Source organism: Buceros rhinoceros, unplaced genomic scaffold (genome assembly GCF_000710305.1).
Source record: "Buceros rhinoceros silvestris isolate BGI_N320 unplaced genomic scaffold, ASM71030v1 scaffold7752, whole genome shotgun sequence".
In the NCBI taxonomy this organism is placed as follows: domain Eukaryota; kingdom Metazoa; phylum Chordata; class Aves; order Bucerotiformes; family Bucerotidae; genus Buceros; species Buceros rhinoceros.
In genome coordinates, this window is record NW_010400707.1 from 45,171 (window position 1) to 59,484 (window position 14,314).

Consider the following 14,314-nt stretch of genomic DNA (forward strand, 5'->3'; position numbering starts at 1 on the left):
CTTCAGGAGAAAATTTATAAAAAAAAAAAAAAAAAAATCCAGCTTTGGCCAGCAAATGACACCTCAGGTAGGAAGGCCCATCGCAAGAGGTTCAAGCTGGCAAAGATCTTAACAAGAAGCCAAGTCTCGTAGTGAGAAGTGTTGGGATGAAAGGCAGTGAACAAACCACCACCTGTGCTACTGATGCTGATAAGGCACACTGGATTTTTCCAGTCACCCTGCATAAACCGTGTTATTCCAGTATATTACTTCAACAGATTGTGTGTTATGTACCATAGTGTTTGATATGTGTATTGCAGCAATGGAAAAGCATAGGGGGTCCATCTCAGAATCCATACATGCAGCAATATCTATCCTGATTTTAGTCCAGTTAGACTCCAGACTAGCCCTTCTCCAGGTCCCTGACCTGTGTGGCCCTGGTCGCTGTACCTTGCTTGCCCGCGGGCAGGCTGCCATCCGTCCTTTTGCTGGCATTCCCTGCATTTGAGGAGCTGGCAAAGCTGCTGCTCAGCTGCCTGCCCTGAGCTCTGCCCCTCATTTCCCTCCTGGCCATGACAGGGAGCACAACACGGTCTTCGCAAGGGATGCTTTGGACTTAACCGCATTAAGTTCCTGTATACTGAAGGAAGGGTTAATGAATAAGCCTACAGCACTGCACCCTGTCTTCAGCAGATGAAGACAGACACACGACAAGGCAGTAGATGCAGGGACTGTGTGATCTGCCATGTTATCACAGAACTTTCAAAGAAGTTTTTATAGTGTATCCCTATGTTATCTTTTCCTTTGAATTAGGACACTTTAAAAGCTCTTGCTTTTTTCAGCCCTGTTCATTTTTTAGATTGTTTGCTTGGTGGAATTCTTTCTGTATTTCAGCAGAAAATTTAAAAAATACAACACTAGTGAAAGAAGTCAGGGGGATGGCTGCAAAAGCTCCTCTCAAAACAGGTTTTTGCTGCACAACCAACTTTTCAAGGTCACTGAAACCTTGGAGATAATAATGTCCAATTAAAGATGATTTGTCTTACAGAAACACGCTAGGTATAGAACAAGCACAGCAGCTTTAGCTCATATAATCCAGGCGAGCTCTTGCTGGCTTTATTAGGATAGATCTAATTCAGAAGATTGTTGTTGAATACCAAGCATACTTGGAGCAGGTCAGAGCGTACCGCAGAGATTTCCAAGATAAACAGTTGAAACAAAGGCCCACTCTAATGCCTTGGGCTACTTAGAGGGACTCACAACTGCACAATAGCTCCCTTCTGCTCTCTGCGAGGAGGCAGTGTCCTGTTTTACTCTACAGTATCAAATGTGATAGGCAGCATCAATGCTTGGACACTCTCTGAAAGCTGTGTGGCCCATACACCCACCCCGCTTTTTCAGCATCCCAGTTCTGAGCCACCAGGTCAGCCCCGCAAGGGGTACCTTGCAGATGGGCAGCGAGAACAGCTCCAGCTCTCCAGATTTCCACTCCCCGCCCCACCACTAGAATGAATGTGATGCAGATCTGAACCCCAACAGGAAGCAAGGCCACGAACAGATGCCTTGCACTGGAACGACAGCTTCGTTTGGAAGCCTAGGGAGATTTAGCAAGTTTCGGTCTCTCCTTACATCTGAGCTTGTAGCGGATTCTCAAGGTTCTCTAAAAAATGCTGCCACAAGTATCTACATAATTGAATAGCACATTGTATTCTTGCTTTAACTTTCCTCGGGCTAGCCTACAGAATCAGTGTTAGCCTTGACAGAGAGTTGTTTTTCAATGCCCTGCTCACATCCTGCAGTAGGTTGAGGAGCCCTCACCCAGTTCAGCTGGAGATTTTCTTTAACCTGGCTGCCTGCAGACCACTTGAATCCCAGAGGCTCCAAAACAAGGATACCAAATGCAGAATTAGCACCTCAGAAGAAAACTGCGTTACATCATGCTTTGCTTAGGCTGGCACGTCAAACCACAATTGCAAGGCAAGAAATATTGCTTAAGAATCAGGGTTGGTTATTTCTTGAATGTCATTGCTTTAATAACTTTGTTTAATAATAGTTCTTACCAGCTACACAGCTATCTGACGTCTGTGGAAAGCTTGTTAGATGAGTAAAGTGCTATGGTATTTAATTTCCTAAGCTCTTAGAAAGTGCAGATTTGCTCCTTCCCCTGCCTCAGTAGTGGCCTGACTCGTATTTTAGGCTTTGGGGGTGCTGCTGGCCTAGTGTTGAAGTGCCAAGGGATGATTCGTTGGTGTGACTCCAGATGCTGAGTTAAGTTGCTGACCTGAAAGCTCGCTGCATGGAAAAAATCCCATTTATTTCCCATTGTGTTGTTTTTCAGTCAAAAGTGAAATATTGTAAATCAGACACAAAGTTAATTTTAAAAAACACAACTTCAGCTCTAACTTCTTCCCCTTGCTGGAATCCGTTCTTTGAGCTCACGCTTGACAGTGGATGTCAGTGTAAATATAGACCTCAAATGTAAAACCGTCAGGAGTTTTTGCACACTAGAACCATTAAGTCGGGGGGTTTCACCCTGTGGCCGTGATAAAGGATGTGTTCAGTGTGTCTGGAGTGTACTGCACCAGCTCTGAAGGGGGCTCCTCCTTCCTACAGAAAAGCAAAGGGAGAGGAGGAGGTACTTCGGGTACCTTAGAGAGGTGCCTAAAGGTACACAGGGTGAACCCAGGCTTGAAAGAAGAGTTTTTCACATACGTATGAAACTCAAACCTGAAATTCCAGTTGACCAAAGGGTTACATTATAAGTATACTTATTATACTCACATTGTAAGTACCTTCCCGGTATCGTTTGCATTGCTGTATGGGTCTAAAACAGCTTTTCCAGTTGCGGCCAGTATTTTCACCAGTGTTGCTTGAAGTCAAGTATTGAGAATTCTGAAGAGGTGAACTGATTATTAACCTGTTTGGTTTGACATGGACTGAAGAACAACATGGTCAAAGAAGCCTGATCTCTTAAAAAGTCAAGCTGTCGGTCCCATCCTAGATGACAACTTTTGACTTTCTGAGTTAGTACGAACCCTGACAGAGGGACAGAGGCCTCAAATCAGGTGCTCTAAGTTACGAAATCCCATCAGCTTCCAGCTGAAGTTCTATTTATTGATTCTTCCAAGGTCAGTCAATTTTGTCCTCAGGATTTTATGTCTGGTGTTCACTTGTTGTACCAGCAGTGGGAGACTGGCTTTTCTGCAGTATCTCAGTGATGCTTCACTGTTCAAAATCTGGACTTTCCACCAAGCAGAAGAACCTTGGTCCGCAGAGTGGGAGATCCAAGTGTTTTGTATGTGATACGAGGCACAGAGTTCGCATATAGTATTTTGGCAACCTCTTGAGTGACCAACTTCCTTTACACTTCCTCCAAACGTTTCTGTCATGCCAAAGGGAGTATTTCACGTTGCTTTTTTTTGCCTTTCTCCTCAGGAAGCTTACGTGATGGCTAGTGTTGACAATCCTCATGTGTGCCGCTTGTTGGGAATCTGCCTCACCTCTACTGTTCAGCTCATCACACAGCTGATGCCTTACGGCTGCCTCCTTGACTACATCCGAGAGCACAAGGACAACATTGGCTCCCAGTACCTTCTCAACTGGTGTGTGCAGATTGCAAAGGTGAGTGGACCGGCACGCCTCCAGACCAACTGAAACTCAGACTAACACAAAGATCTGACAGCATGTAATGTCTTTGTTTACTTAACCAGTCTCTGTAAATCTTTCTGTTTCACCACGTGGTTCCTAGATACCTGATATGTCACAGTAGGTGGTTACTTCGTCTTAAACAACTTAACCATTGTCAAGCTGCTGAGTAAACCGTAACTATTCTTCAGAATGTTCCTAGACAGCGTAAAGCTATCACCAAGACATTTATGTCCAAACCAAACACCCAGTATTGAAATGATAACGTGATGCCACAAAGCTGTGGCAGGAAGGGAGTAGAATTCGGCAATTCCCATACCAAAACGCTGCTTCCATCAGTGGATTTCTTTGGGCTGTGACATTGTTGAATACACCTTCTTGTGTGCCTTGGAGAATTCCAGGTAGAAATCTCTGAGGTCTGGGGATCGAAGCTGCTGATTAATAAATACCAGCTCCATTCTAGCGCAGGCTGGCTGTGACCAAAAGACATACCTCAGGGCTGTTCTGTAATTTGTATGCTTTGGGTTGGCGCCCATAATCTAATGGCAATTGCCATAGTGCCAAATAAAAGACTCATTATCACTCCTGGCACTGTTTGCCAAAGAGAAGAGCAGCCAAGGAGACTGAAGGACAGCCTCTAGCCCTTAGCAGCGATACGCTGTGTTTGGAAGGTGGTTAGCCGTTTGCAAGTTGAATAGAGCAAAACCAGCAGAAAAAGAGCTGCAGTTTGTTGGAGATTTACCGTATGAAACGGCAATATCCGCAAAGCCCAGCTGCTCTAATGCTGCTTATTTCGGGAATGCCACTCTGCAAGCTAACCACACACTTACAGCCTTATCAGTCCCTTGAGACCTTGTATACGTCCCAGGCTTGCCTGGCTGCGGTTTGCTTTCAGGAAACATGCTGAGGACCTCAGAAATGTATCCACCAAAAGTATACAGAGCCCATTTTTCATCTCGGTGTGTGTACTTTTTTACAGCACAGTCCGAAGCAAATTAATTTTAATTTATGTGTCCACCTGGAGTGTGAACTTCTGACTCTCTTGCTCTCTTGTTGAAGATCAATTACTGCTCAGTCCTGGTTCCAGTCCTTTTGGAGGATGAGCTGGAGGCCACATTTCCCTCCTCCTTGTTAATTTTTAAGGTGGCAAAATGAGTCGCCAAATTGATCCTTGGGGCATGGCTTGCCCGAAAGGTTGCCATTCACAATTGTTAGCTTCCGTTTGATTTTATTATGTGGGTTCAACATTCGCCCATAGCAACCTCTACCCTCTCCAGCGATGCCTGACCTTCACCGTACTCCTTTGTGCTGCTTTGTGCTGAAGTTCTCCGCAAAGCGCTTGTAAATCACGCATACGGCTTTTTCCCACCAATGCGTCTGGTGTTACTACTCTGATAAAGTCATGCCAAATTCTTGGACGTGCTCTGACTCTCTAAAAATGTACTTTCAGAGGGGGAAAAAAATTGAAACAAATATATTTATGTCTGGTAACTAACCAGCAGGAGGCAAGTTCCCTAGGAAGCTTATTTTTGTTTCCATTTTCACAGCTTTGAAATAAGTTTTCTTTGTTTCTTTGACAAACATTGTCTTTCACCGAGGTACGGAGTCCTGTCTTTCAGACAAGATGTTATGACAGAGCATAGGCATTCCATGTGCAGAAACACCGTGAAGTTGCTCTTTGAACACATTGATCTCATGCTTAATGATGAAAAACGGCTTACACCCCAGGCCTGCACACAACTGAGGATCTGCTGAGCTTCCTAGACGAGCAGCTCGATGTGTTTGGTGTATGGTTACGCACGTGCACAAGTCCCCTAGCCACCAGCGTCTAAAACAGCTTAGTGTGAAACTGATATTCTGCCTTTCAGCAGCTTTGCAGCAAGACATGTTTATCAGGAAATTTTTTTGTCCTACTGGAGCTGGATTATGTGATTAATTTTTTTAAAGACAGTCTGTTTTCTGTCGACAGCTCAAGGTTTTTTGTTTCAAGAGCTCTACTCGCTAAAGATCTATTTGTGTAATTAAGTGTACGCTCGTAGTGGCACTGTGCCAGTTTGTTTGGGTGGTTTGTTTTGGCAACATTAGCGGCGCATGGGGGAAGTTCTGATGAGGGACTTGGGTGGAGAATTCGATGGTGGTCCAGGTTAGCAGTGGGCTTAGGAAGGGGGTGGAGGCTGGAAGGGAATTATTCCCTCCAGTGCTCTGTCATCACATTAACATGATCATTTTGCTGTTAACTTTGTAGGTTAGAAGTGCTTTTTTATTAATCCTCTTTTCTTGAAGACACAAGCGTTTAAGCTACTGCCAGCAGAAACGTATGCACTGGGAATAATTGTGGTTTTTAGAAAAGATCTTGCAGGAAACTTAGAAATCATGAGCTTTTTGATTCCAGCAAGAGACTGGTGTTGAGGGAAAGGAGAATAATCTCTGTGGTCAGAAACGCAGCTGTTAGATTTATGCTTTAGAAGTCAAACCAGCACAATTAGTTGTATTCTTCCTCAAGAGGCAGTTGTATTACAAAAGCACGTATGCTATGGTGAACCCAGTCTAATCATGGGAGGCAGTCGAGCTGGAAGAACTTGCCTTTTCAAAGGGGACTTGAAAATAGATGCAACTCTGAGCTCAGCCATAAAATGAATTTTTTTCCCCTTTTTTCAGCTTTGCAATGGGGTGCCTCGTTGTTAGCAGGGAGAAGGCAGAATATGCTGTACTAAGATGCAGTATCAGCAACTTTGAATGATTCATGTCTAAACACTCTCTGTAGGGTCGGCCTGTGTGCTTATGGAAAGTGATAGTTAAACTCTGTACTGTGCTCTCCTTAAGTCAGTGGGGTTGCACAAGCGCAGCTGAAAGAAGAGTTTGTTCCCTTCTTTGAAAGTTCTATTCTGATTTTGTCTTTCTTGAATTAAATTAGAATAGAACTGCACCCCCTGTCTCTTTTTTTCTTGATCGCTCCACCAGTGCATGGCCCACAAAAAGGTTCCTGGAGAGTAATAGTTATTTCTCCATGTAGCTGTGCAAGCGCTTGCAATAGCATCATGTAGATTGAAACAGCCAACCTTTTTCTGAAGGTGGGGTAGGGTACCACATCTTCATGGTGGTGTGTGTGCAGTTACCACAGAGCAGCTGAAGTTTGGTAGCTCCTTTGCATGTCCAAGTCCAGAGTGTGTCCTGCCTACCAACGGTCTGTTGTATTGCAGGGAATGAACTATTTGGAGGAACGTCGCCTGGTGCACCGTGACCTTGCTGCCAGGAATGTCCTCGTTAAGACTCCTCAACATGTGAAAATCACGGACTTTGGGCTGGCAAAGCTGCTCGGTGCTGACGAGAAGGAGTATCACGCTGAGGGAGGCAAGGTAAAGCGCGTCGGAGAAGGAACCGCTGTGCGTTCGTCAGTGTGTGTGCTTGCACATGAGCCTTAAACGCAGGGGCAAAAAAAAAAAAAGAGAGTAGGTTTTTCAAAGTGCTCAGCTGCTGTCTCAGTATGCTGCCTTTGAAGCCTGTGGGAGTCCTCTGAAATCAGCTGAAGCAGCATCAGGCCAGTGGGACTGCACTGGGAGCGGAGGTAGCAGAGCAGTGAATGCTTTTGAAATTCCCACCCAGAATGTCTGGGAAAAAGCAAGATTATTAAAAAAACATTGAGAGGAGAAAAAAAAAAAAAAAGAAAGCATGGCTGAATTCACCAGTGTAGCCAACACCAATAACACTGTGCACTTTATGAAGAGAAAAGAGAAAGGGAATGCTGTATATTTAGAGCAGAAGAAAGACCTGTCAGACTTGGTTCAACATGCCTTCGTGTTGTACTACGTGCTGATGGAGGGAGTGTGTCCTGCTGAGAAATTAAAGAGAAGCTGCTTGCAAATATTGCAGAGACCATAAATGGAAACCATATGAGCGCTGATCAGTCTTTGTCATACAGTCTGAGATTGGATTAGTGTCCTGTTACAACAGGAGGTTAAAAAAATAGTGATTTGACTATTAAAAATATTGTAAAACTGTTTTGTAAGAGGTATTTCTAACATGCCTCATATTTCACAAGTTCCCAGATTCAACATAATAAATGAAAATAATAATAAGGGACTCAAAAGTTGCCTGCTGTACTACTCACATGGTTGTTTGTTGACTGTTTTGTTTTCCCTTCTGCTACCAAACTAGTGGTTTAAACACCACCTGGTGGTAAATATCGCTGATAAAACTTGGGTCAGCCTCTTAAGGCTTATTTGTGAATTTTCCTAGGTTCCTATTAAATGGATGGCCTTGGAGTCAATTTTACACCGGATTTACACTCATCAAAGCGATGTCTGGAGTTACGGTGAGTCTAAAACCAGTTATAATTATTGCAAATGGGCTGGAAAACTGCAAGATTTGCTAGTGACTCTGCACAGACCTCTTTTCTTCCTATTATGAGAAGACTGAGAAATTAAACATAGACAATGGGCCCAAATCACCTATTCAATAAAGTAAAATTCCCGTGAAATTGCATGGTAGTGAGGCTTAAGATGTTTTGCAGAATATGAGCCCTGAGAATATGAGCTCATATGAGAATATGAGCTTGCAGATGATGAGCCCTTCCCTGAAAGGAGCTGCTGGTAGGAGACCCTGTTCTAGTTGCTGAAGTTCTGCTGATGCTTTTCTCCAACAACTGCATATGAAATATAGCTGGGCTGATAATAAAGCCACATAACTAGAGGGAGAACTTAAACCCATCAACCACCCTGTCGGTCAGTGTCGGTCAGTGTAACTCTGCTGCGGCTTAAAATGTTTGTGCTGCCATGGTATTGAGAGGACAGCGTTAAAGGAGGAGCAAAGCGATGACATCCTTAGAGAATTCATTTTATATTTGGTACAGTTCATAAGCCAGCTTGAAATAAAGAGGAGCGGAGAGGAAACTGTTCAAAGCAACGTACTCCAAGATTTCCACTCCATGGGCTCTTACGTTCCTGGAAGATATTTAATGTGGATGGACCGATTCTGTGTCCTTTTAGAAAAAGTAGAGCCTCTGGTCCTCTTGATCCATTTATGCATCTTGGCATCCTAAATCATGTTTTGTATCCTAAGCTACCAGACAATCACAACAGCTACACGCAAGAGTATGTGGTACGTCAGCAAACGACACTGAGGCAACTGGTTTACACATCTTTCAAAAACTGTGCTTGTTCGTCTCCAAAGAGATTGTTTTGAAAGAAAAATACAACTTCCATCTTTAAAACCACTTGTTAGGTTTTGGAGTCAGGAGGCTATAACCTGCATTTCCTTCCTGTGGGGCTGGGAAATTTTTGAAAGTTTTTTGAGATATTAGCTGAGAAGAAAGAAGAAAAAAAGGCAAAATACTCCCAAAAACAAAAAAAAAGAAATTAGGGTGATTTCAACCTGTTTTATTAATTTGCCTCTCTTGAAAATCTTGGCAGAGATGGTTTTCCTGGATGGAGCTCTGGCAATGCCTCTAGAAAAGCCCCCTCCACTCACCACCTCTCTGCACCCAGGCCAAGCATCCCAGCTCCCAGCAAAGCCCCTCTGACGGTCTTCTTTTGTTCCCACCCTGCAGGTGTGACAGTCTGGGAGCTGATGACATTTGGGTCCAAGCCATACGATGGGATCCCTGCCAGTGAGATCTCCTCTGTCTTGGAGAAGGGCGAGCGTTTGCCCCAGCCCCCCATCTGTACCATCGACGTGTACATGATCATGGTCAAATGTGAGTTCACATTTGGGGTTGTGGGTGCTCACCTAAGCTGAATAAGTAGCACAGTTGCCTTTGTTATGTCACGTTTCTATATGCTTGGTGATCACACAGAAACAGGGTTATGTGAGAAGAATGGTGACACCAGCATTGTCACCAACATGGTTTCGTTGGTCACTAATTCAGCCACCTCATGTTTTTTCCAGCACCCACGCCGCTGACTGATACTGTCGGTTATTTTAAACTGATATTGTCAGGCAGTATAAATTAGCATAACCCTACCCACTTTACCAGATAATCTGGTTTTGTATGTCTAGAAAATAAAATTAACACTGCCTTTTCCTCAAGGCTCCCCTTTAGCTCGGTAACGTGCCTCCCCCCGCAGTCACACACGTGGACTGTGTGCTCCTTCTCCTAAAGGAGTGCTGGGAGCACAGGCATCACCATAATGGCAGATGCACATGAGGATCTGAAGTTCCTCGTCCTATTTCTTCCTTGTTTTCGGGTGGCCCCTTTTGGGCACACGGCTGTTGCAGTAAGCTAGCACAAGAGTTGAGGGGCTCTGAAGCACTTTGTGGCCATTTTTATGGCGCATCAAAGGGCTTTTATACCCCAAACTCGTATTCCATGTATGTCAGCTGCTAAAATGTCAGATTATTACCTGGCTGCTTGCACATCTTTAGGCCATGACTGCCACATCCCTGCTTGCTGCTCTGAGGATGCTTATAAGCAGCCCACTAGGTGGCATTTAAGACCTTGTCACTGGAGTGACAAGTACCTGATCCCGAAATAGGAGCCACGCTACCATGAACGCTCCATAGTGCAGCACTTTTGGGGAATCCTGCAGTGCTCACATGTTGCTTTGCTGGGACAGGCACTGCAGAGGATGAGCCTGATCCTCAGCAGGGGAAGCAGGAACAAGATGTGTGCAGATCCAGATGTGTGAACCTAATTTGGGAGGTGCACAGACCCAAAAACAGTGTCCTAGAAACGCATCCTCAGAGATGCTGAGCCCTACTGACACCTCAGCCCATTGCTTTCCTGAGGGCCAGTCCAGATGCAGAAAGGAGGCATTTTTCCAGGATTTTCCTAATCGGGTACTTGTTGCTTTTAAAACACAACCAGTGGAGTGTCCCTATCTCCTTTCACACTCTTACACTGAACTTAAACGCAATAGCATGAGGATCTGGGGGGAGAGCCTTCCTTCTGTCGCAGGACTCAGTTGCACAGATGTCACCCCATGTTTGCAGGCCCTGTGGAAGCTGTGACATTTTGTCTAAAGGAATTCAGGATTCCCAGTCATCTCTTTTACAAGCAGAGGGTATGAACTGAAGTGTTCAAAGTTACTGGACAATGTTTTTTTGGTTTTTTTTTTATTTAAGAAGCAGTGTTTAAACATATGCAACTCGGAGATAAATTCAGAAATAGTAGATGCTGCTTCTGTGATAGCAGCGAACTCCCAAACGCTCCACTTTGTCTAAGAACAAGAAAGATTTCTTCTTGAATTAGCAGGGGATCATATTTCTAGCGTGGTAAAAGTTACTGGCAGTGATGAGATTTTGTCTAACGCAGATTTCAGATGGCGTATTATCACTTCATTTCTCCATTACTGTGGATAGGCTGTTTCTTGTTAGTTCCTCCAGACACACTAAGCGTGACCTTTATTATTTTTAATACTGAACACAAGAGTCTCTACATGAGCTCATCTGTTAGTTGATAACAGAAAGCGTGGGTTTCCTAAGTAATAGCACATGTAAAACCACCAGTATCTGTATTCAAAATCTTTCCTACCATTGGTCCACTAAGCTGTAGGACTTGTTTTTGTTAACGTTCACTTGCTAATTAAATACAGCGTAGCTATTGTTAATCATTCCAAATGTCCCCAGTGAGGATGTTTGGAACTTCAGAAGACATCTGGTACAGAGGGCAGCGACTAGACGGGCAAATACCTGTGCCTCTGCAGGCCTGTTCTTTTCACTCTTCCATTTTATTTTAAGCTCTGTGTTTGATCACCAGAACAATTTCATTTGTTGCTTTCCCTGTTTTTTCTCCAGGCTGGATGATCGATGCAGACAGCCGTCCCAAGTTCCGTGAACTGATAGCAGAATTCTCAAAAATGGCCCGTGACCCCCCACGCTATCTTGTTATACAGGTACTAAACCCAGTGGTAGGAAGATGTCTAATGGGCATTTAATGTGAGACCCAAAATGATTAGTAATGCATATGAAAACATATAATATGGATAATTTAAGGCCAGATTTATCTTTGCTTTCCAGGTCTTAACACATTCAGCTACAACCACAAACAGAATTTCAACAGCAATCACTATTTCCTTAGTGCTGGTCCCAGTTTAGGACCAGTAACAGTCCATACTGCAGTCCTGAGAGAAGAACAGTTTGATCCTCTTAAAAATGTGATTATTTTACAGCAACATGGACAGAAATTGTAGGCCCGAATTCCCGTAAACTCTAGATAAATGTGATTAAACACACATCAAAATTTTGCGTCTTGAGCCTCTTGCTAAACTACTTTATCTCTCAGAGAATGGGATAATGAGGGCTTCAAGGGGGTCTGCAAGTCCTCTCTCACACCGGTTTGTCTCACAGGGAGATGATAGGATGCACCTGCCCAGCCCTACGGACTCCAAGTTTTATCGCACCCTGATGGAGGAGGAGGACATGGAAGATATAGTGGATGCAGATGAGTATCTTGTGCCACACCAGGGCTTTTTCAACAGCCCTTCAACATCCCGTACTCCCCTCTTGAGTTCACTGGTAAGAAACTATTCCTCTGTGGAAACATAACAAACAATCTTAAGAGTGAACTGCTTCTCGTAATGCCTGTATTTTCTTTCTCTCTCTTTTTAAGAGTGCTACTAGCAACAACTCTGCTACAACCTGCATTGACAGGAACGGGGTAAGTGGGATGACCTTTAAAAATGGGGCAGCTTCTCCTAGGTAGATCAACTTCTACAAAACAGTCCCTTTAATACTGATTTTCTCTACTTCCAACCTAGCAGGGGCATCCTGTGAGGGAGGACAGCTTTGTCCAGAGGTATAGCTCAGACCCAACAGGTGCGTTCTTGGAGGACAGCATAGATGACGGCTTCCTGCCAGCCCCAGGTGGGTACCTCACCCATGTTTTCATCCCTCAGCCACTTATTCACTAGCTGTTTTGTTGCGAATATAATTGTCGTTCTTCCTTTTCTGTAGAAAGGAATCAATCCAAATGCTTCCTACCTTTTTTTGCTCGGTAAATGGGTGTGGAATTGTGTGCACATAGCCCTTTCCTGGGCTTTATCTGGCTGCTTCCAGCTGCTTCTCATTTCAGTTCCATCACCAGCCAGGTTCCTCATGTTTGCCATGTATGCTATCTGGCCAGGGAGTTTGTGTGTGTTGTTTTGTGTTCAAAGCTTTCTACTTGGTAAAATATCCTCTAAAAAACAGGTTTCACTCCTTAAACCATTTCAGCAACATAAACAGCTTTCTGGCAGTTTCACTGCTTTCAGCTGTTGATATACAGAAGGCAGCTCACGTGAGGTTTCACATGGACTTACAGCTTAGGCGGTCAGAGGGCAAGGCAAGAGGGCAAGAGCACTGAGAGAGGTGGTGCTGGGTTATGCAGTCATGATGCTTTGTGCCCTTAACAAATCCCAACCAACCCTTCCAAGAACACACCACAGCTAAACAGGGTGAAAGACACTGCAAGGGCTGGCAGTGAAGTGAAACGTGGAGCCTCTGTTACTGCCAGTCCTGTATTTTCTAGGCATTTTTGTCATCTCTAAACATTTTTCTGGCAGCTAAGCTCCCAGACTGCAATTCCAGAACAGTATCTGAGACATAGCCACCCACACATCACTAAAACCAGCAGTAGCTATCTCAGTGTATCGTAGTCTAAGCCATCCTTCTGCTGCTTTGCAAATCAAATTCCTGAAGGTGAACTTCAAGGCAGTGCGTTTGGTGCCTCAGCCTGGCAGTCCCTGCCTTTGGCTCTCTTCTGCTCCAGGAAGTTCAGTGTGATGCTGTGCACGAAAAGAAAGTGGCAACTGGGTTGAAACTGCACCTCAAGTGTTGCAAATGGCTGCACTAGTTCTGTGTCTTCATTTTCATTCCTTCTCATCTTTATTTTCTTTTTATTCCAGAGTATGTAAACCAGTTGGTGCCCAAGAAAGCATCAACCTCAGCAGTCCAGAATCCAATCTACAACAACTTCTCTCTCACGGCAAACTCAAAGGTCCCCACGGACTCCAGTTACCAGAATTCACACAGCACAGCTGTGGACAACCCCGAGTATCTCAACACCAACCAGTCTCCGCTGGCCAAGACAGTCTTTGAGAGCTCCCCTTACTGGATCCAGGCGGGCAACCACCAAATAAACCTGGACAATCCTGACTACCAGCAGGACTTCTTACCGAAGGAAACCAAACCTAATGGTCTCTTGAAAGTTCCTGCGGCAGAAAACCCAGAGTACCTGAGGGTAGCAGCACCAAAAAGTGAATACATTGAAGCCTCGGCATGACCATAGAGAATTTCTTCTTGCAGCGAGACAAGCCAGACTCTTGGTGAACTACCTTGGCCGCTGCAAGAATGGACTCTTGCTTAGAGCCAACAGCAACTGCAATGCATAAATAAGCACACCTTTTCTTTTCAGCATGGGAGCTGAAACTGCAAAGCCTATCTGATGGTAGTTTGGGTATTTTCTTGCCCATTTCTACGTAATAACTGAGGCCCATAGCCTGCACTCAGATGCATATTGGGATGGAGCAGGATCTTCCTGGACAGAAGAAACACAGATGCATTCCTTCAATTTTCAAATGGTAGCATGGTAAGAAGCCACTCTGGGATGAACTTGAGAGCTGTACACATTGTACAGTCAAATTCCTTTCTACAGTCTGTATTTTTATAAATGTTTTCTACCAGAATTTTTGGATCTTTTACAAGATCAGTTGCTTGTACTGCTGGTCTGCTATGCGGTGCTCAGATCACCAGCGGGGGGGGGGGGAAACAGCTACAA

The 14,314-nt window shown here is 44.4% G+C and overlaps 1 protein-coding gene across 1 annotated transcript in view; it reads left to right on the forward strand.

Moving 5' to 3' along the window:
- Positions 1–13,819, forward strand: part of EGFR (epidermal growth factor receptor) — a 43,062-nt gene extending 29,243 nt beyond the window's left edge. The window contains exons 19-27 of the mRNA XM_010131984.1: positions 3,415–3,600; positions 6,825–6,980; positions 7,861–7,936; positions 9,170–9,316; positions 11,356–11,453; positions 11,908–12,075; positions 12,170–12,217; positions 12,321–12,423; positions 13,443–13,819. Coding sequence (XP_010130286.1) covers positions 3,415–3,600; positions 6,825–6,980; positions 7,861–7,936; positions 9,170–9,316; positions 11,356–11,453; positions 11,908–12,075; positions 12,170–12,217; positions 12,321–12,423; positions 13,443–13,819 — 1,359 coding nt within the window. The remainder of the gene's footprint in view (positions 1–3,414; positions 3,601–6,824; positions 6,981–7,860; positions 7,937–9,169; positions 9,317–11,355; positions 11,454–11,907; positions 12,076–12,169; positions 12,218–12,320; positions 12,424–13,442) is intronic.
- Positions 13,820–14,314: the final 495 nt, after the last annotated feature.